General features: G+C 41.6%; 1 protein-coding gene across 15 annotated transcripts in view; it reads left to right on the forward strand.

Annotated features, from left to right (window-relative positions):
• arhgef37 (Rho guanine nucleotide exchange factor 37) overlaps positions 1-23,456 on the forward strand; it is a 236,463-nt gene that overhangs the window by 181,882 nt on the left and 31,125 nt on the right. For 14 of the 15 annotated variants that reach the window (XM_087995405.1, XM_087995410.1, XM_043703767.2 and 11 more), the window contains 3 exons: positions 2,108-2,212; positions 8,096-8,209; positions 8,302-8,631. In XM_087995405.1, the coding sequence (XP_087851531.1) occupies positions 2,108-2,212; positions 8,096-8,209; positions 8,302-8,631 (549 nt within the window). The remainder of the gene's footprint in view (positions 1-2,107; positions 2,213-8,095; positions 8,210-8,301; positions 8,632-23,456) is intronic. The other variant, XM_087995412.1, reaches the window with a different exon arrangement.

Raw genomic sequence — 23,456 nt, forward strand, 5'->3', positions numbered from 1 at the left:
GTGGAGAAGGGAGATAATGTTAGAGACTATGAGAAAAAAAAACTATAAATAATTTTAAAAAAGACAAAATAAAGGCCTAATACTCAGACCCAATGGGAGCCATTAAACTAGTGTCCAGGCAGAGACCAAACTATTCAGTGGTCCACAAAATGAAAATCAAGGTTTATTAACTTCCCATCCTCAATTCCTATGGCCTGGCATTTTTCCATGAACCCACTCTGAAATCTACATGTACAAATGTCAATTACATTTTGGATCGAAGCAGGCTTCAGCTGGATACTTAAAGAAACCTTTTTGGCAATCAGCTAAGAATGTCAAATAGATAAGTGTGTCTTTAGGTCAACGCAGTTGGGAGATAGAGAGAGAGAAGACTGGAGTAGTAAAGGATTGGAGCCAGCAATGAAGATTTCCCTGTGTGGTCCAGACAAATAGGGGATCCACAATGGATTTCTTTCACAGATCTTGTGTAAAGATTACAGTCAGGTCTCATTGACTTAATTGGAACTTGATCCACAAAATTAAAGTTAAAAATCATACAACACCAGGTTATAGTCCAGCAGGTTTTTTTAAAAGTACAAACTTTGGAGTGCTGCTCTTTCATCAGGTAGCTACCTGACGAAGGAGCAGCACTCTGAAAGCTCGTACTTTCAAATAAACCTATTGGAATATAACCTGGTGTTGTGATTTTTAACTTTGTGCACCCCAGTCCAACACCAGCATCTTCACATCATGGCTACAAAATTAAAGTGAGACTCCATTGCTTTCAGTATAGTGGTCCTTTCCACCTCTCTGAAAGAATAGGTCACAATTGCATCCTGAGGGATGACATCAAGTTAATCATGGTATGTTGCTCCAGTCTTTTGAACTGCCCCCCGACAGGGTTAAAAATCATTTCTTGAGGCACAGGAAAAGAGTAATAGAAAATGGAAAAAGATTTTTTAACTTTGGTGTGAATAATTTTAAAGGAGATCAATTAGCCATTCTCCAGTAAACATCACTGTGGTAACATTGTTAATTCTGAGCTTTTGTCCCACATCCTCTTCATAGGATGGAATTTTCTCCCGTTTTCTCAGTTCATCTTTTAAGATAAAATCTCACACAACATGTTGTGGATAGCTCACCTAATTTGGTGAGCAGAGATACTGGCAATAGTATTTAAAACCTCCCTCATTTAAAGTGTTCATATAGTGTCACGTTGTGTATTTCATAGCTTAGTTGGTATGGTCGACAAATATTTAAATGATGAACAGGAAAAACACTTTGGTCCAGCCAACTGATTCATCCAGTTACAATATTTTACCTATATCTCAAGATGACAGTCAAAACGGTGGTGCTAGAAAAGCACAGCTAATCAGGCAGCATCCGAGGAGCAGGAGAGTCGACGTTTCGACTATAAGCTCTTCATCTGGAATCAACACATTCCTGATGAAGAGCTTATGCTCGAAACATCGACTGTCCTGCTCCTCAGATGCTGCCTGACTGCCTGTGCTTTTCCAGCACCACACGTTTTGACTCTGATTTCCAGCGTCTGCAGTCCTCACTTTCTCTCAAGATGACAGCCTCTACACTCTCCAAAAATCATACGATCTCCTGGGGAAGGGAAATTTGGAGAAGAAAATCTTAGGAAATTTCTCACCAACCCTATACAAAAACAAAATTAAACCAGGAGTTTATTTTGGTTCCAATAATTCTATTACATGACCATCTAATATAAGAGATTATCTCTGCCCTAACAAGGGCAGATTTAAAAGGTTCTCCTTAAAACGACACGTGAATCGATTGATGTCACAGCATTCCTGATTGTTATGGACGAATGAGCCTCCCTGTTTCTGGCAGATGTTTGTCCCTTACTAGAATAGCAGTGTCATATGGGGGAGGAATGAACTGCAAGAGTTATGTTTCTATTTTGATTGTACTACTGCCCTTTCACACAGAAGAAAGTATGAAATGTATTTGTGAAACCGTGACTGTGATGGTAGTAAGTGATGCAGTACCGTTGAAGTCAATCACTTAATTAATTGGATATTTCAAGTTGTTTGGTAATACTTAATGTTAAGCAAACAAGAATTTTTACATTTTTAAAAGGGCTGTCTCGTTGTATTACTAGGTAAAAGACAAAGATTACGAGGATTCAGTGAAACTTTTCTATGTAATTGAAAAAAATGTTACAACACTGAAGAAAAACACAGAAAGCTTTATAAAAAATATGGAGGTAACTCAGTATAATCTGTTATACCTTTTAACTCTCTTCTATTCTTGTAAAACTGTTCTTATTTGTTGAATTTTTGATACTTCTATTCCCTTATAATATAGAGATTGCATTTTATTTTGTCTTCCCTTTTATTGCTTTGCTACTTGAATTTTTATTTATGCCTATTTACTTTCCCATTTTTTAATATTAATTTTTCATTCCCTTTTGATTTATCACTGTGTTCTTTCATTATGTATGACCTTTGTACGTTTAGAGATAAGCATATGTGCGTCAGAGGAATTCATTACACACCTGAAGAATTCAGGCACTGCCCCAGTTGCCCAAGAGTTTTAGATAATTGGGTCCTGTTACTTGTGCAGCTAATCTTACTTTACCCATCAACCCTCTCTTCATTATGTTGGTGTATAAGAATAAATATGGTGGGCTGACTGTGTCCAACAAGTCAATATGATGCATTTAGTGTGTGGGAGAAGAGAGTTAACATGTTTTCTGGTTTTCTGTGCTAGTTTACTTCTAATTTTCAACCTAGATTGGTAGTTAGCAGCCACATGAAACAGAAAGTCAAACATGTTGATGGATAGGTTGTGTACTGACTAGGAGAGACTTACAAGTCCTCAACTGACCTTTTATGACACATGTAAATTTGTCCCTAATGTCACCAATCCAAAGCTTTAAATAAACTTGAAAGTGGTTTAGCACCCATAGATGCAGTGGGCAGAACAACTGTCATGTAGAGCTGCATTTATGAAGCAAATTGTCAACTATTGGCAAACAACTTCACTGTTCTGTGGATACTTTGGGAGAGTTGAAGGCGAAGGGAGTAAATTCTGAAAAACGTCTGATGTGGAGCCTAATGGCAGATGAATATTTAAATATATCATCTTTTAGGCAAATCTTCACACTAAAACAATGCTTGGGGCTTCTTGATGCCTTTTGGCCTCACCTGGAATGGTCAAGAGGTGATACCCCTGATATTTGGAAATCCAGGGACTCCATAAACTTCTCCCAAGCTGGTACCTTGAACTTTCGGTTTGACTGCAGAACATCAACACAACACAGTCGTTAGTGGTTACAGTGATAAGCCCAACTTGATTAGTGTTGAGAACAGGTGTTGTTGGTTGTCTTGAGAGTGGGAAGGACAATTAGATCACACTGATCAGCCACTGCTCATTCCAAGTAGGGAGCCCCTGTCTAGAAAGGCGCTGACTCTTCATGGTCCATCTACTCCGTTGGGTGCTTGAGACCTCAGAGTAAAAACTTGATGCATTCCCTTGATCAGGAAAACAAATGAAATGAATGAAAGAAGATGTCAACTCCTCAATTGACAAGTTGGAACATCAAGACTGTGTGCATGAGACTGACTGATCATTCATGACGAGAGATATCAGATCAAGAAAATTCTGAATGCATGAAGAGCTGCTTGGGGGAAAGTCCACCAGACTATTAGGTAGTCTGTTAATAAGTACTTTTTACAAATCTGCCAGGGTATGCAGATGTCAAGGATGTGTATGACAGATCAAAAAGGCAACTGACCCATCAGCAAATAAAACATTTTCGTTGAAAATAAAGAAGGCTAAGTTATCATTTGAACACCTCAAGCAAGGGAAACAGGCTCTCATGCAGCATCTGCACAGTTTCCTTGTCTCTGCTAGAGAGAGGGAGCGTTGTTCCAGGAAATGAGTAATGCAAAGTAAATTACCATGTATAAGAACAAGGGTGACTTCAGAAACTGCATCAACTATCAAGACATTTTTCCGGTAAGCATTATGGGGAAGTATTTGCCTATTTTGACCTTGTCCGAATACCGATTTTGGCTGAACCCATCCATCCTGAATTCTAGTGTTATTTCAGAACTGGAAATCTACAACTGACATGATATTCTCAATCTAACAGCTGTAAGGAAAATGACATTAACAAAGAAGATCAGTACATGTCGTCTTTATCACTTTTGTTAAAGAAGTTCACTCTTCATACAGAAGTCCTTATTTTGACCGACCCTGTAACTACAACATTTTTGTGGCTGGTCCAGTTCAGTTTTACGTCAATGGCAACCCCAGAATGTTTCCCAATGGAGAATTCAGCAATGATAATACCATTGAACGTCAAGGTGAGATGGTTCGAGTCATTTGTGTTGGAAATGATCATTACCTGGCACTTGTGCAGCACAAATGTTACTTGCCACTTATTAGCCTGAACCTGAATGTTGTCCAGGTCTTGAGCCTGTTCAGCATCTGAACAATCACAGAGGTTAGTGAACATTGCGTAATCATCAGTAAAAATACCTGCTTTAACTTTATGTTGGTAAAAAGATGATTGATAAAACAGCTGAAGAGTTGGGTCCAGGACATTGACCTAGGAAACTCTTGCAGTGGTATCAGATCTGAGATGATTGACTTTCAAGAATCACATTCGTCTTCAATTGTACCAAATATAAATCTAACCATTGAGAATTTTCCCTCTGACTCCCATTGATTACACTTTTATTGGGGCTTCTTGATGCCATGCTGCTTTGATGTCAGGGACAGTCAGTCTTGCCTCATATATAGAGTTCAGCTATTATGTCCATGTTTGGACCAAAGTTGTAATGAAGTGAGGAAGTGACTGATCCTGGTAGTATCCAAACTGAATATTGATGAGCAGATTATTGTTAAACAGATGCTGCTTGATGGCACAGTTGTCAAACTCTTCCATCGCTTTGCTAAAGATTGTAACTGGCAAAACTGTCAAGGAACTGTCCAAAAAATGTGTGAATGTAACAAAAAAAAACAGTGTTAGGTATCTGAGTTTCGGTTGGCAGAAGCCGTTCGCAAACTTGAGTTGCATGACTGATTTCCCTAACTACCATTTTCAAAATGGGATGCCTAAGAAGTGAGCATTTTACTGGAAAGTCTAAACTGCTGAAAGAGTGGAAATGCCTACTGGGGGATAATTCTTACCAAAGTTGACCACCTTGACACAGACACTTTTCCTCATCTTAAACCCCAAACTCAAGCCTACCATTGTAGTGTGGGAAAAATCAGTCTGCAACAAAGAAATGTTAGAATTCAGAAGATGAACACAATATTCATTGTAGAAAAAAAAGACTTGCACATACACCAGAACCGACAAATTTAAGTGAGAGATGAAAAATATCAACAATTTTCAATATTCTTTGGGTACTTATTCATAAATACTGCTAGGATACTTACTTATTTAATATAGTTTTATTTCATTATTATAACTTTGTTAGACCAATGAAGCACAGCTACTGGATAGATATTTGGAGCCTTTACACATTTAAAATAAATAGTGTATTACTTAAATATATTAATTATGTGCATAATTTTCCACCAATAATTTCAGGGTTTTATGGGTTTTTTGCCTTCTATTAGATATTCTCTTTGTTTAACCAAATATTTTTGTGAATAATATAGAATGGAACATTTATCTAGAAGTTATAAATCATTCTATTGTAAAGAACTTATTCTAAATAGAAAATATAATTACAAAATCCTACATATATCTGAAGTAATTGTGTATTCTGTAACTCTATTATCATAATTACAAATTTAGAAGTCTCTCTTGACATATGATAGACAGTCTCAACTAAAATGTTCTATTTCTGTGGTGGCCTTTACAAAATGAATATTCACCATTTGATGCCAACAGTCTGAAATTTGTTTCAGCCTTGGAAAACTAATTCTGTTTTTCACTTTCTTTCATGTGCTTTTGTATATATATGGGGTTTGGGTTGGGGGAGGCAACAGGGTAACTTTCAGAAAAAAATATTTAGATGTGATACTTATAAGAATAATGAACCTACATTATTTAATGTATCTTTCCATGCCACACATACCGCAACTGCTGGATTATATAACTCCAAAGGAAATCTTGAAAAATGTACTGTCAATATTGATTTTTGTCAAGGAGACAGTTATCAGGAATGGGGGAATTACAAATACTCTGATCCTGCCTCTACTTTGAGGGAACCCACCTGGCCTATTTACATTGTCAATGAAGTGGGCATGGACAACAGATAAGCCCAGCACCTCTGCATTCAGACTCAAACAGATGGGAAGGCCAGCTGATTAGAAGGCTCACCTATGTTTACTGGGACATTGGCCCAGTTGTAATGATCACTGTGTGGTCCTCCATCATTCATCCTCATGCCTCTCATATATTTCGGACCCTCTCAAATCTCCACAGCCCCCGTCCATAGCTGTTCACATTCCCCATGCAGTTTCCATTTTTCCAATACAATATTTTTTATTATCTATTATGTTCAGAATCAATGGAGCCATTAGCAAGTCTTTGTAAGTCGCCTGAAATTGACAGCATAAGCGGGGGTGTTAAGAAGTTCTTCTGAAAAGAACTGCTCATTTTACAATCTCGTAAAAATGTCAAGCGCATGTAGCAATTTGTAGTGTCATTGACAGAAAGTTTTAATCCACTTCACATCTCTTAATCTTATGTAAATAAGCATACAGACGTTGTAAAAGCTCTTCAAGGAAAGAACAGGTTATTACAAAGTAATGTAGATGTCAGCTAAATTAATCTAGCTATCCCCATGCTCATTCAAACATTCATAATGAGGACATCTGGCAAAACAGATGTTTGACTATCAGTTCGAACTGTTTCCGAAGGCCTAGTTATGAATTTTGGGTCAAATTTCAAGGTTGTCTAATGAATTCAGCATTTGAAGCAATGCTGGCACAGCTTGCAGGACAGTACTCATTTTGTTTGATTAAAATTTTAATTACTATATACTAACCCGATCTTTTCAACAAAGGTTTATCTAGTTTGGCTGTTTATTTAAACAACATTAAGAGGTGTGAAGTGGATGGAAGCATTTTGTAACTGATATTATGAATAGCTATGTGTGATTTACAGCTTTATGAAAAGTAAGAATAGCAACTTTTCTCAAAAGAAATAGCCTTTTGGCTTTTTTACTTTAATATTGACTTAGAACTACAGTCACCCTGGTTCATGACTTCTCCACGGTTTGAAAAACCGTATCTCTGAACAAACTCCATCAAAACTGTCTAGGGACATGGTGGACAAGAATGTTGAAATGACCACTGCCACAATGAAGCTAGCAAGAATGGGAACATTGCATGCTGGCTTGCTACCTTACCCCTGTGCTGGCACACATTTCTAGAGACAGAAATGAAGTCAAGAACTGCAGAACTGTGTTTCACACACTATTTATAAAGGCCTCCTGATCTTTTCAAGCTCCACAATAATCTAGGCTTAGCCAGGTTAGTAACTTTCTCTATTATTCTAATATAAATTCATCTGCATTAAGCGTATGCATTCTTAGATACTCAGCCAGTTAATTGACACTATCATGCATAAAATAGAGTCTAAAGACTGATACAAGGATCACTTGAGTGAAGTATTTACATTTAAAAAGCAATCATTCATCACTTAAATTTATCTAGAGTCAGGCTAAGAACTGTGATAACAAAGGAACTTTAAAATTGAAATATGGCAAATGTGTATCATCAGGTCACATACAGGCTCAGAGGTATTGCTTTTAACAAAGGCTATTGAGTTCATTGAAGGATTGATTCTTTTTTTACTCATGGCACTGGTTTTAACCTTTCATTTTTGGTCTCGCTCTATCAAACATATCTTCACCCTAAGTTAAAGGAAGAAATCTATTTGAGCCCTATATCCAATTTCTAGAAAACCAAAATTAAATTTAGTATTTCAAGGTGAAGAAACAGTTACTGCACAAATAATGGCTGGCCTCAGATATATTTAGCACACTTTCTAAAGCTGACATGATATATTTGCCAAGTATACTAATGTCAAAGAATCATGCATCCATTATACACTGACATGCAGTTACATCTGGCATTGTTCCACCTTTTAATTGTATTGTCTTTAATTTTGGCTCAGCATTTTCAAAACGTACGGTCCTACCATTATGTACCCAATTTGGTGGATGAACATACTACAATCTGCTATCAAGAATTTATACAGATACTTCATCAGATGATAATTCCTGAATTTGTAAGTAATGGCAGTGTATTGACATACATTTAGTAAGCATTAGAGATTTAATTTTACATGTGGTTTATATTAAATGTTTTTGTTTCAAACAGAAACGAAGATTGAAATCAATAATTTATGAACCGCTGTGTGCCCTCTCAAATTTGTTCAGTAGCCCACAGCAACTGGTTAAAAAACATAATGATAAATTCTTAGATTATGAAAAAATTCAAGAGAAAATAAAGGAAGAAGGTAATGCGTCTTATGAAGAGAAGGCTGCTATAGAGACGTACAAAGCACTGCATTCTTTATTACTTATTGAGCTCCCTAAATTTAACAGCATTGTACTACAGCTACAATCACAGATTCTTCAAGCAGTTATGACCATTCATCGTGACTTGGCCAACAATGTGCTTCAATTCATCACCCAGCATCTGCATGAGGTAATATTCCAACTTGCATTGTCACTTGAATTAGAGGGATTCATTGATGAATTTAATAACAATTTTGTATTTTTCCTATCTGGTTATTAGGTACAAATCTAGCCTAGCTTTGTGGAAAATATTAGCTCTTCTGTAAAGTTGCTTTTATCTGAAAGGGTTGCAGATCACTAAAAGTGCACCAGTTTCCCTCCATTAGCTCCAACACACTCCAACAAACATTTCCATGCTCAAGGAAGCAACAGCACACTAGGCCATGAAATTAACATTTATAAATGTGTCATCACATTACCAGAATTGGTTGCAGAAGATTAAGCAGGGAAGGATTGTGTTACGTAGCTGAGCCCAGTATCATCAGCACCTGGTTTACAAATGGAATCTCTAAAGCACAGGGATTTCTCTCAGAGACAAAAAATAATTTGACAACAGAAAATTGTCTGAAGAGGAAAGGATTTTGTACAATTTTGGTGGAGATTACAGCATAAATTGGCATCAGTGTGACAATTATTATAAAGTTATGAAATGAATAGTTTATTCAGAAAGGACATAAGAGACATAATGTATAAAAGGGTAGGTCACACTGAGGCCAAGTTGAGTTTGTGCTTTGTGCACAGAAGAGAGAAGCTTTTTGTTACATCTACTCGATAGCCAAGTTGTACAGGAGAGGAGGAAGAAGAGTGGAAGAGCAGTAATAAAGGGATTCTTTAGTTCAGGAAACACTCAGGCATTTCTGTGGTGTTCAACATGATAGCATGTTGCCTTCCTGCTGCTAGGATCTACATTATCACAGAGCATCTACAGGACCTTCTTCTGGGAGAAGGGGATCAGCTTGAGGTTATGGTACAGATTGCTACTACTGACAGGTAAGAATGGTTGTGCAATCAGAATTTGTGGAACTAGGCAGAAGATTAACAAGCAGGACATCAAGTATAGTAATCTTTGGGTTATCCCCAGTGCCATGGGCATGTCTGTACAGAAGTATAAAGGTAAGACAAATGAATGTCTTGCTGGAGATATGATGCAGGAGGAAGGGCATTGCATTCCTGGAACACTGGGACTAGCTGTAAGGGAAATGGCACTTGTACACTCCTGATGAGTTGCAGTGGAAGGAAGTTGTGACCAAGTTCCTTGTGAAGCATTTGATAGTGCTGTTGGGGAGAGTTTAAACTAACTGAACCCGGAGAGAAGGCTGAGAATGTGGGTCAACTAACTCCACAGGAGGCTGGTAAAGCATGACCAAGTCACCTGTTTGCCTTGGAGAGAAGGCTGAGGGGAGATTTGATAGAAATGATGTGCTGAGCTCTGTAATGACCAAACCAAATATCATGTGAATACGTGCTGATATTTCAAGAGAGAGCACTTCTTGATCTGTAAGCCTCTTATAAGCAATATAAACTTGTTGAACCATCATGAGAAAAATTGAATTTTTAAACTTGTTAAAATTATCTGGTCTGTTAAAATTATCTGGTTTGCTTGCATCACATTCCACTAAATAATGAGCAAACTTAATTTTCAGTTAAGTAACTATTTTGACATGATAAAGCCACATTTAAAAATATCCGATAAGCTATTTAAATAGAACTATTAAGATGGCAGAATGTTAAAATATTTAAAGGGAAAGGAAGTGTTGGATCCTAATGGTTAGACTTGTTCACTGGAAAGATGGCTGTTCATGAGCTGGAGGTCCGTAATTTCAAGGAGTGACTATTCCAGTGGCTGTTTAATTGAGCCATGATATGGACAACTCATTTCCAGACTTCCTGGTCATTTAAAATGGGCAGGCATAATTTTAAGGTTCACTATTGAAAAAGGGGATCAGAAACAGAACCATTGTGAAGAAAAAGTACCAGCTACATGCAGCGTGGAAACTCTCAAGGGAAGGCTGCTCCATGATTCCTTGACACGTTACTGCATATCATACTTTAAGAGGCATTTTTCTGAGTGGCCTGGGGAAAGAAGCTTAGCACTAAGACCAAGCTGGCACATCTGAAATGGTAGTATTTGAGGAGTGTGATGCTTCACTTCTGGATACACTGCTGGAACAGTTTCAATGACCTTGACAGACTGGAAAGGTGAGTGTCGTCTCACATTGAAATGCCAATACCCACATTCTAGCTTTCCCAGCATTCTGCTCAGCACGAAGTCTGCTTCCTGTTAGCAATGACAGAATTTGCCCCTGCACTGATGTAGGCAGGGCAGTCTTTGGTGGCCTGTGATCCAAAAGCCAGAGGGTGTTGGCCACACTTGAGAAAGCAGAACTTGGAAATGAGCAGCTAGCTTCAAGTTTGACTGAATCTACAGGGGGAGCATATAGGGATAAAAAGAAAAGGAAGAGAAAGGATTTGTAGTTACTCAAGGATAATTACTTGGGTTTTTAACACTGATAAATTGTCAATTTTACATTCCATGCTTATGCATTGTAAACTTTGGGCAGCATTTATTGACCTTGTGGAAATAAGAAGATGGTGAAACAGGGTGAGCCTGTGTGAGGTCAACTAACCTATAGTATCATGCCACCAATCAAAGTTACCAGATGCAAGAGGGAAGACAGATCACTGATATATTGATGACAGCAGTTAAGTTTGTTCAACAGCCAGATGGCTTCTTTCAACAGCCCATCTTTTTCTGAACCACAAACAACCCATGGAATGCATTGAAGGTCAGAGTCTCATCTATTCAAACATGGCATGATCTTAGCAAGCAGCAGAGTTGTGGTGGGAGAAGTCAGTTATACTGTAAAGCTGTCTGAGGGTTGCGCTTTCAAAAGAGATGTTATCAATTGAGAATCAGGAGAGGTTATTAAAGTATCCAGTATACAAAAAAAGGATAATGAGTTTAGAAAAGGTTAGGAATCAAACTTCAAACACACTGGATAAATGAATAATAAGGAGAAGAGGGACTGTCAATACAGGACTGAAGGTGTTGTATCTGAATGTGTGCAGTATATGAAATAAGGTAAATGAGCTTGTGACGCAGATGAAAATTGACAGGTATGATGTGGTGGGCATCACAGAGACGTGGCTGCAAGGGGGAATCAGGATAGAGAGCTAAATATCCTAGAATATACATCCTTTCAAAAAGACAGGCATTTGGGCAAAGGGTGTGGGGCTGCTTTGTTTGTAAAAAAAATGAAATTAAATCAATAGCAAGAAATGAAGTACGGTCAGATGATGTAGAATCTGTGTGGTAGACTTGAGGAACTGCAAACTATGATGGGAGTTGTCTACAAGCTTCCAAACAGTAGTCAAGATTTGGGGCATAAAATGCATCAAGAGATAGAAAATGCGTGTTAGAAAGGGAAGGTTACAGTGGTCATGGGGGTTTCAATATGCATGTGGATTGGGAAAACTAGGTTGGTAATGGATCACGAGAAAAGGAATTTGTGAAATGTCTAAAAGATGGCTTTTTAGAACAGCTTGTAATGGAGCCCACTAGGGATCAGGCAATTCTGGACTTTGTGTTGTCCAGTGAGGCAGACTTGATGAGGACGCTTAAGGTGAAGGACCCCTCAGGAGGCTGTGAACATAATATAATAGAATTTACTTTGCAATTTTGAGAAGGAGATGGTGGAATAAGATGTATCGCTACTACAGTTGAATAAAGGCAACTACAGAAGCATGAAGGAGGAGCTGACCAGAATTAACTGAGAGAGGAGCCGAGCAGGAAAGACAGTGGAATAGCAATGGCAGGAGTTTCTGGGAGTAATCTGGGAGATTCAGAAAAGTCCCGAGGAGATAAAGAGAGGATGAGGCAACTATGGCTAGCCAAGGAAGTCAGGGACAGCATAAAAGCAAAAGATAAAGCATATAATGTGGCAAAGAGCAGTGGGAAGCCAGAGAATTGAGAAGCTAACAAAGACTACCAGAGAACAATGAAGAAAGAAATCAGGAGGGAAAAGATTAAATATGAGGGTAAGCTATCTGGTAATATTAGGAAAGATTGTAAGAGTATTTTTAGATATATAAAGGACAAAAGAGAGGCAAATGTGGACATTGGGCTGCTGGAAAATGATGCTGGAGAGGTAGTAATGGCGAACAAAGAAGTGGGGCTGAGGAACTGAATAAGTACTTTGAGTCAGTCTTCATGGTGGAAGACAAGAGTAATATGCCAAAAATTTAAAAGAGTAGGGGGGCAGAGATGAGTACGGTGGCCATCACCAAGGTGAAGGTGCTAGAAAAACTGCAAGGTCTGTAAGTAGATAAATCACCTGGACCAGATGGGCTACATCCTAGAGTAATAAAAGAGATAACTGAAGAGATAGTGGAGGCTTCAGTAGTGACCTTTCAAGTATTGCTGGAGTCATGGAGGGCCCCAGAGGACTGGAATATTGCTAATGTAACCCCCTGTTTAAGAAGTGAATAAGGCAAAAGACAGGAAATTGTAGGTTGATTAGCCTGACCTCAGAGGCTGGTAAGACTTTGGAGTCCATTGTGAAGGATGAGATTTATGAATACTTGCAAGAGCATGGTAAAGTAGGGCAAAGTCAGCATGGTTTCACCAAAGGGATGCCATGCCTGACAAATCTGATGGAGTTCTTTCAGGTGGTAACAAGCAGGTTAGACCAAGGAAAGCCAATGGATGTTATCTATCTGGTCTTCCAGAAGGCTTTTGACAAGGTGATGCACAGGAGGATGCTGAGTAAGATACAGGCTCATGGTGTTGGAGACAAGGTGCTAGCATGGATAGGAGATTGGTTGTCTGACAGAAGGCAGAAAGTGGGGATAAAAGGGTCCTTCTTGGGACAGAAGTCTGTGGTCTTCCACTAGTGGCGTTCTACAAGCGTTGGTGTTGGGATCACAACTCTTCACGAAAAATTAATGTTTTGAATGAAGAAACTGAGGGCAATCTGGCTAAGTTTGCAGATGATACAAAGATAGGGGGAGAGGCAGTTAGTATTGAGGAGGTAGAGAGGCTGCAGAAGGATTTGGACAGGTTAGGAGAACGGGGAAAGAGGTGGCAGATGAAATACAATGTGGGAAAGTGTGAGGTCATGCACTTTGGTAGGAAGAATAGAGGCACATAGACCATTTTCTAAATGGAGAAAAAATTTAGAAATCTGAAATGCAGAGGAACTTGGGAGTCCTCGTCCAGGTTTCCCTTCAGGTAAACTTGCAGGTTGAGTCAGTAGTTAGGAAAGCAAATACAATGTTGTAATTCATCTCGAGAGGACTAGAATATAAAAGCAGGGATGTACTTCTGAAGCTTTATAAGTCGCTGGTCAGACCACATTTAGAGTGTTGTGAGCAATTTTCTGCCCTTTATCTCAGGTAAGATGTATTGGCTCTGGAGTGGGTCCAGAGGACATTCACAAGAATGATCCCAGGAATGAAAGCCTTAACATGAAGAACGTTGGAGCACTCTGGGATTGTACTTGATAGAATTTAGTAGGATAAGGGGAATCTGATTGAAACTTACAGAATACTGAACTGCCTGGACAGAGTGGACGTTGGGAAGATGTTTCCATTGGCAGGAGAGATGAGGGCACAGTCTTAAGAGTAAAGGGAAGACCCTCTAGAACAGATAGATGAGGAGGAACAGCTTCAGCCAGGGAGTGGTGAATCTATGGAATTTATTGCCGCAGAAGGCTATGGAGGCCAGGGCATTGAGTATACAGTGGAAACTCAATTGTCCGAATGAGATGGGCGGGCACTATTTCATTCAGATAATCGCTTATTTGGAAAATCCCCTGGGGCTCGGAGTTTTAAAGTCTGCTCCTTGTTCAGGAGACTAGTAGCAGCACACGTTGCGTACACTTCACCCCCAACACCACCCCCCCGCCACCTACCCACGTCCAACCACACCCTCCTGGCACACCCCGTCCACCACCACCCCCAACCCAGTCCAACCCTGCCCCTGCCCCCAGCAGAAAGCATGCGAGCCCCCACCCCCAATACCACACTCCGTCCCCCCCGCCCCCCCCCCCCCCCCCAAACCCGGTCCGACACAGCCCCCGTTCCCCAGCACAAAGTGCACGCCCCCTCCGTCCACCCCCACCTCCTCTCCGGGGCATCCGGACTGCACACCAACAACAAGACTGCTGCTGCTGCAGCTGCCTTTGTGCGGTAAGTCTCCAAATAACACTCGCACACACAGCCACACACACAACTTTTTACTGCAAAGTTTTGACAGGTTCCCCGTTTGCCCTGCACAGGACAATGTTGGAGAGATTATTCCTGGGAACCGGGGTGGGAGGGGTTAGGGTACACTCCAGGGAAAGTGTGGGGAGCGAGAGGGCAGGAGGTCAGTCATTTGGAGACGGTGCCCGTTTAATCACTGTAAACAAAAGACACGATCACTGTTGGAAATATGTCTTTGATGTAATGTTTCTATCGGGACCTCGAGATCTCCTTGGGATAATCTGATTTTCAGATAATTGGTATTCGGATAATCGAGGTTCCCCTGTATTTAAAACAAGCAAATCAAAGCTTACAGGGAGAAAGTGGGAAAATAGGATTAAACCTATCAGCTATGTTTGAAAGGCAGAGCAGACTGAATGGGCTGAATGACCGAATTTCTGCTCCTATGTTTTATGGTTGTATAAGTTTAGAGGCACAGCACATAATGGGACCAAAGCAAAATGTCGTGTTTGGAAAGGGGTCTCTGTCCCAGGAGCTACTGGGAACAGGGCACCTGAGGCTCAATCCAGTGGATGCTGTTTGATGATGCTCCTCAATGATGGTGAGGGTGGCACAGGAATGCAGCTGCCAGGAGAGTTTCAACAACTAGATGGAGCCATTGGGCATGGATGAGGAGAGAGCATGGTGACAAGTGTGTAGTCTGATTGTGACAGAAGGCCTGTACCCAGATGTACTGTCGGAGATTCAACTTCATTGAAGCATTTGAGCACCAATGTCTATGAAGATTGTATCACTTCAGATATGGAGTGGTGGAACTAAACGACATCATGGAGCAGCAGTTAACGTCAATGAGAAATGGATTATTCCTCATGTTTGTAGTCTTTAGGATGTTGAAGCTCATCTCCATTTGCAGCAAAGCACAGTAACATGATTGTTGAAGTGTGCTGGAATGAAGTGACATTGTCATCGGCGGGTCCGACACAGCCCCCGTCCCCCAGCACAAAGTGCGCGAGCCCCCGCCACCCCCACCTCCGTCCACCCCCACCCCCTCTCCAGGGCATCCGGACTGCACACCAACAACAGTGAACTTAACAGTGGAATGGGAATCATTGTTTGTTCCTCATTAGCTGCCATAGTAGGTGAAGGGAAATTATTTAAATGGAACAACTGCTCTGTCAACTGGTGCCTCCCTATGGTCAGGAGCTTCTGTGGTTTTAAATGCCCACGCAGATTCTACAAGCCACACAGAGTCAAGGAAATGTTGGAGCCAACTTTACTCACTGTCTAATAACTTTCACACTTGTCATGTCCTTAGTAGCAGACCTTCTTCCCGACCTCTCCGCCCCCACCCCAATCTGTCCTATCACCCTCACCTTGACCTTTTTCCACCTATCACATTTCCGACGCCCCTCCCCCAAGTCCCTCCTTCCTATCTTTTATCTTAGCCTGCTGGACAAACTTTCCTCATTCCTGAAGAAGGGCTAGTGCCCGAAACGTCGATTCTCCTGTTCCCTAGATGCTGCCTGACCTGCTGCGCTTTTCCAGCAACACATTTCCATCTTAGTAGCAGACTGCCCAGCCTTGATCCATCTACTCTCCATGTTTTTATCCGCTATTCGTACACCACTGCAATGAAAGGCACTTCACCACAGATTTGATGACGCTGCTGAATGCACTTCTCCTGCAGGTATGGTTATTCAGACACTATAAATGTGCATTGTGCCATTAAGCTGGTATGATATGATACCAATTCAGCCATTCGTCCAGAATTTACCCACGCATTTGTGTGCAGCCTGGCCCCACATTTCCTGGCTATCTTACAATGAATTCTGTGTTTCCAGTTTGCAGCTCTAATGACCACTCACTTTACCAGATCACAGAAGGTCATTAAATCTCTTCATACAATGGATCTAGGTTCCTGCAATGACCATTCAGCTTCTACAGTGTCTGTTGGCCCCATCCATGCATCAGTGATGAGACTTGGCCTTCCCCATCTGTTTGCTGGTAACAGGACTGTTTCCTTTCTCTCTTTGCACAAGCATCTCTGAAGGAATATCTGAATTGTGGAGCAACTCATTCTTGTTCTCTTACCTTCCCCTGCTTTCCTGTTGTTGAGACTGCACCTACCTCTCCCCCTTCTTGTCTTCAGCCTACCTGATTGCTGCTCATGTCTCTTTAAATGTGGTTAATGGACCAGCTCTTCAAGCTCTTAATTTGGCTGTTGCCAATAAAATACTGTTGTAGGAATTCCTGGCACCCAGACCTATGCAGTGCTGATCCACGTTCTGAACTGACTCGGGCCATCTGCCCAGTCACTAATTTTCAGGCTTTTATTTCAACGTTTCCTTGACCAGTTACCTCTGTTGTCTGTCACCTTCAGGAAATTGGGATGACCAACAGATGTCAGTAAGAAGGTTAGGTTGTTAACTGTTGGACTGTTTTGTACTGGCATCTGGAAATGGACACAGTGAGTTCAGCATCAATGTGTCAGATGAGTTTTAGATTAAGCATGTGTGAATGAATCAGTCCTGGACATCTGATAATTAAACAGCTACAAGTACAGGCTCCTCTTGTTCCTTCTTTCCCACTTTGTCCTCCAAAGAGTGATCATTGCCTTCCTACTTGTGCAGCTTCAGTTCTCTCTTCTTCATTGTATTGCATAATTTGCAGTTGGTCACTACCATTCTGGAACCCTAATGGATATTTACTGGAAGGTATTGCGTACAGTTCTGGTTGCCGCACTATAGGAAGGATATGGAAGCATTGGAAAGGGTGCAGAGGGGATTTACTAGGATGTTGCCTGGTATGGAGGGAAGGTCTTATGAGGAAAGGCTCAGGGTCTTGAGGCTGTTTTTGTTAGAGCAAAGAAGGTTAAGAGGTGACTTAATAGAGACATACAAGATGATCAGAGGATTAGATAGAGTGGACAGTGAGAGTCTTTTTCCTTGAATTGTGGTGGCTAGTACGAGGGGGCATAGCCTTATACTGAGGTGTGATGGGTATAGGACAGATGTCAAAGGTTGGTTCTTTACTCAGAGAGTAGTAAGGCCATAGAATGCCCTGCCTGCAACAGTAGTAGACTCACCACTTTTAAGGATGTTTAAACAGTCATTGGATAAACTTATGGATGAAATTGAAATAGTGTAGGTTAGATAGGCTTCAGATTAGCTTCACAGGTCAATGCAACATCGAGGGCCGAAGGGCCTGTACAGTGTTGTATTGTTCTATGTTCAGTGTCACCAGGATCAGTCCAGGCACCTGAATCTCATCATGAGTATCTCATTGGCTTACTCTCAGTTATCATTCTTTTTGTTCCTGTTGCACCTTCTCTGAGTGTCATTATATGGTTCCTTACAGGTGTTATTTTCTGTGTCCTTCAAAGTTTGTGAGAAGATTCGGACCTCGGGTGCTCGTTGTTGTGGTTCTGTTCGCCGAGCTGGGAATTTGTGTTGCAGACTTTTCGTCCCCTGTCTAGGTGACATCCTCAGTGCTTGGGAGCCTCCTGTGAAGCGCTTCTGTGATCTTTCCTCTGGCATTTGTAGTGGTTTGAATCTGCCGCTTCCAGTTGTCAGTTCCAGCTGTCCGCTGCAGTGGTCGGTATATTGGGTCCAGGTCGATGTGCTTATTGATTGAATCTGTGGATGAGTGCCATGCCTCTAGGAATTCCTGGCTGTTCTCTGTTTGGCTTGTCCTATAATAGTAGTGTTGTCCCAGTCAAATTCATGTTGCTTGTCATCTGCGTGTGTGGCTACTAAGGATAGCTGGTCGTGTCGTTTCGTGGCTAATTGGTGTTCATGGATACGGATCATTAGCTATCTTCCTGTTTGTCCTATGTCGTGTTTTGTGCAATCCTAGCATGGGATTTTGTACACTACATTGGTTTTGCTCATGCTGGGTATCGGGTCCTTCGCTCTGGTGAGTTGTTGTCTGAGAGTGGCTGTTGGTCTGTGTCTGTTATGAGTCCTAGTGGTCGCAGTAGTCTGGCTGTCAGTTCAGAAATGCTCTTGATGTATGGTAGTGTGGCTAGTCCTTTGGGTTGCGGCATGTCCTCATTCCGTTGTCTTTCCCTTAGACATCTGTTGATGAAATTGTGCGGGTATCCGTTTTTGGCGAATACATTGTATAGGTGTTCTTCTTCCTCTTTTTGCAGTTTTGGTGTACTGCAATGTGTTGTGGCCCTTTTGAACAGTATCTTGATGCAACTTCTTTTGTGTGTGTTGGGGTGGTTGCTTTTGTAGTTCGGGACTTGGTCTGTGTGTGTGGCTTTCCTGTATACCTTTGTGGCAGAAGCGGTAATGCAAAGGTTAGAACAAACAGTCTTACTGCAAATTCAACCCAAACTCTGGGTCAGATATGTAGATGACACCTTTGTAATCATTAAAAACACAGAAATAGAGAACACACACCGGATCATCAACGCCACACTCACAGGAATCCGATTCACTGGAGAGGAAGAAAAGGACAACCAACTCCCATTCCTAGACGTGATGGTACAGAGAACACCGAACGGAGAATTCACCACAAAGGTATACAGGAAAGCCACACACACAGACCAAGTCCCGAACTACGAAAGCAACCACCCCAACACACACAAAAAAAGTTGCATCAAGACACTGTTTAAAAGGGCCACAACACACTGCAGTACACCAGAACTGCAAAAAGAGGAAGAAGAACACCTATACAATGTATTCGCCAAAAACGGATACCCCCGCAATTTCATCAACGGATGCCTAAGGGAAAGACAACGGAATGAGGACATATTCAGAGCATGACTAAACCTAAGACCACAGATATCCTTAGGAGGCCTTGTTCCAGAAGTCCAGAAATGTCACCAATGATCTATTATGAATGCTTGAATCTCTTAAGGCATTCTTGTGCGGACGTGTCCAGAACCTTCATCCTCTACTTATATATTGTGTGTTGGGGGTATTGTCAGCAATGAGCTGGATCTCTGTATTCATCACCGCTGTTCTTAGGACAAGGCAGCTACTGCGCCTGATAATGTGTTTTATATTCTTTCATGAGATGTTAGCAACATTGACAAGGCCTTCATTTATTGCTAATTATCCTTTTACTGAGTAACAAAAAGAGAAATTGTTGGAAAACTCAGTAGGTCTGGCAGTAAATATAGAGAAAAAATAGGATTGGTGTTTCTGGTCCAGTGACCCTTCTTCGGAACAAATTTTAGCTGAGAAAAGGGTGATCTATATTCTGAAGATGAGGAGGGGTAGGAGTAAATGATAGGTGGGAATGAAGCACAGAGAGAGAGAGAACAATAGTTGGTGTTGAAGAAATTCTCCGTACTCAGACCTTGAGCATTGACAAAGTTTATTGCATGATATCATGGGAAGCACATCTTAGAACGGATCGGTGCAACTTCAAGGCACTCTAGATCACCACGGATTTATATAGTCCAAACTAACAATTGCTCAATTAAACACAGAACTACAAAATAGTCACTAGATGGCCTATGTGAACATACACCGAGCAGAGTTGAGGTCTGGCTAAGACTATACATTAATGTGCTATTGTTTTCAGACCTTGAATCAATGCACACTACATTCGCACGTTGATTAGCAGATGTCTGTAGATAAACAGTTCATGAGCTATGTGTGAAAAGCAGAATTTCTCATAACTAAGGACCCCTTAGGGCAAGGGGGCCAAGCCAAGGCGAAAGCAGCACCTTCATTGACTAAAAATGGCTGCAAACAGGCAGTCCAGCAAAAAACAGCTTCCACAGTTGAACAGACAAAGGAATGGGTAAAGGTCAGCCTGATGGAATCAATAGCTGCCATTGGGGAAAGCTAAGGAAGGGGGTGCTCAGGCCCTCAAATTATTGAACTCAGTGTTGAGTTCTGAAGACTGCAGCAATCTTTTTGTTTCTAATTTCCTTCATCTGCAATTCTTTGTTTCTATTTTATATAGATTTGAACAAAGTAGCTTGCTAAGACATTGCAGAGGTAGTTAAGGAACAACCATATTGCAGCAGGTTTTTAATGTCATGTGGGCTGACTTCACTTCATTTTCATTCTGGGATATGGTAAATTACATCTGGAAATTCAGTATGATTACATTGCTCATCTATTAAAAAATAAATAAGTAAATCATTACAATAGGACAAAAGCTACTCAACCTCAGAAATCTAAATTTTAATTGAAAGATGAATTGGTCAGTCCACCCTGACTAAATAATCTCATCCAAACATTGGCCCTGTTAATAGTTCTTTGGGAAAGAGACACAAAATGAGCTCAGGAGCCAATTTATCCTGCATCTGAGGAACTGTAGCCCTTTTCCTGAATAGATCCGAGAGTAATACTGTGACAATGGGTGATGTTCATTATCCATGATGCTCTTTACTAAGGCCAAAACTCTTCTAGTAGATAGGTAGTAGGTTGGAAGAACACAGCAAGCCAGGCAGCATCAGGAGGTGGAGAAGTCAATATTTTGGGTGTAACGTTTCTTTAGGACTCGGGAGGCGGGGGGGCGGGTGGGGGAGTATAGGGGAGCTGCAGATATTGGGGTGGCAGGGGCAGGGTGGTGAATTGGGGATAGGTGAAGACAGGCAGAGGGTACGACCTGGTTGGTCAATGGGAGGGATGAATCCGGTTGGTGGCAAGGAGCATTGGAAGGGAGGGGGGTGGGGCTGGGGAGGGAGTAGGGGGATGGGAAGGGAGGTTATTTGAAATTGGAGAATTCAATGTTGAGTCCTCTGTGTTGTAGGCTACCCGGTCGGAAAATGACACGTTGTTCCTCCAATTTGTGGTTTTGGTTCATTGTGGCAATGGAGGAGGCCAAGGATGTTCATGTCAGAAAGGGAGTGGGAAGGGAAATTAAAATGAGCGGTTACTGGAAGGTCCAGCCAGCCCATGCAGGCCCGGCTGAGATGCTCGGTGAACCATTCCCTAAGTTTATGTTTGGTCTCCCCAATGTAGAGAAGACTACATCAGGAGCACCTGATGCAGTACATTAGGTTGGAAAAGAGGCAGGTGTACCTCTGTCTCACCTGGAAGGTCTATTTTGTGCCCTGGATGGAGGTGATGGGGGAGGTGTACCTGCAGAGTTTGCATCTTTGCTGGTTGCAGGGAAAGGTACCTGGGGGTTCGGGGAGTTGATTGGGAGAGTTGTGCAAACCAAGGACTGTTGGAGGGAGCAGTCCTTGCAGAAGGCAGAAAGGGATGGGGAGAGGGAAGATGTTCTTGGTGCTGGGGTCTAGTTGGAGTTTGCAGAACTGTTTAAGGATGATGTATTGGATGTGGAGACTGGTGGGTTGGTAGGTGAAGACAAGGGGGCTCTGTCTTTATTGTGTTGGGAGAGGATGGGGCTTTGGAGCAGTGGAACAGGGAATAGAGGTAGTGCAGTGGAGGGCTGTCTGCATGACAGAGGGACGAAAAGCATGTTGTTCGAAATAGGTGGACATCTGGGATGCTCACAAGTGGAATGTCTCCTCATCCAAGCAGATGCAGTGGAAGCAAAGGAATTGGGAGAATGGGATGGAGGTCTTGCAGGATACTGTGTGGGAAAAGGTGTAGTCCATGTAGTTATGGGAGTTTGTGGGTTTGTAGTAAACATCCGTCTGGAGACTGTCACCGGAGATGGAAATGGAGAGGTCAAGAAAGGGGAGGGATCTGTCCGAGATGGACCAAGTGCATTTGAGGGCAGGGTGGAAGTTGTGGGTGCAGTCGATGAACTGCTCCAGTTCAACCTGGTGCAGGATGCTGCACTGATGCAGTCACCGATGTAATAGCAGATGAGTTGGGGCACAGTGCTTGTGAAGAGGGACTGTTTGACATAGCCAATAAAGAAGCAGGTGTAGCTGGGCTCATCCGGGTGCCCATGGCCACCCCCTGGATTTGGAGGAAATAGGAGGAGTTAAAGGAAATGTTATTAAGGGTGAGGACTGGTTTGGCGAGGCAGAGGAGAGTATTGGTGGAGGGAGACTGGATGGGTCTGTTGGGGAGGAAGAAGCCATCCTTGTGGAGTATGGACATATATAAGGACTGCATGACCATAGTGAAGGTAAAGCACTGGGGGTCGGGGAACTGGAGGTTACTGAAGAGATGAAGGGTGTAATTGGTGTTGTGGATCTACATGGGAAGTGCCTGAACTAAGGGGGAGAGGTTAGAGTCGAGGTAGGACGAGATGGGGCAGAAGCATGCCGAGACTCTTCTAGAACAGATTTCATAAAGAAAATCTGCTCATCAAACTTTCTAGTTTAGTCATTTTTCTACCCTGAAAGAGCTTCCTAAGGCAATCATACCAGACAAGGTTTCCAAAAGTGTAGCACCCTCAAAACTAGGTAAGTTTTGTGATTGTTGGATCAACTTGAAAAGATTTTAATTTTCCAAGGCATGAATGGTATATTTCCTACCCGAAAGAAAACAGATGGATGTTTGTAAATAATTGTTGGCATATTGTTACTGATACTAGCTTTCAACTGTAGATTTATTAATTTATTGGACTTGTTTCACCAACTACCATAGTAGGATTTGAAACTCTGTCCCAAGCGCATTAGTCTAGACTCTTATATAATTGGGAGAAAGTGAGGACTGCAGATGCTGGAGATCAGAGTCCAAAAACTAGTGCTCGTCAGGTCAGGCAACATCCGAGGAGCTGGAGAATCAACATTTCGGGCATAAGCTCTTCATCAGGATCTAGTGACAGTTTAGAAAAGGGGAGCATATCAAAGGGCAGCTCCAGAGATGCCCCCTAATATAGGGAGAACTGTGAGAAAGGGGCAGTTAATGCAGGACA

This window comes from Chiloscyllium plagiosum, unplaced genomic scaffold (genome assembly GCF_037043375.1).
Source record: "Chiloscyllium plagiosum isolate Xiang-an unplaced genomic scaffold, Cpla_swu_hap1 HiC_scaffold_16, whole genome shotgun sequence".
Classification (NCBI taxonomy): Eukaryota; Metazoa; Chordata; class Chondrichthyes; order Orectolobiformes; family Hemiscylliidae; genus Chiloscyllium; species Chiloscyllium plagiosum.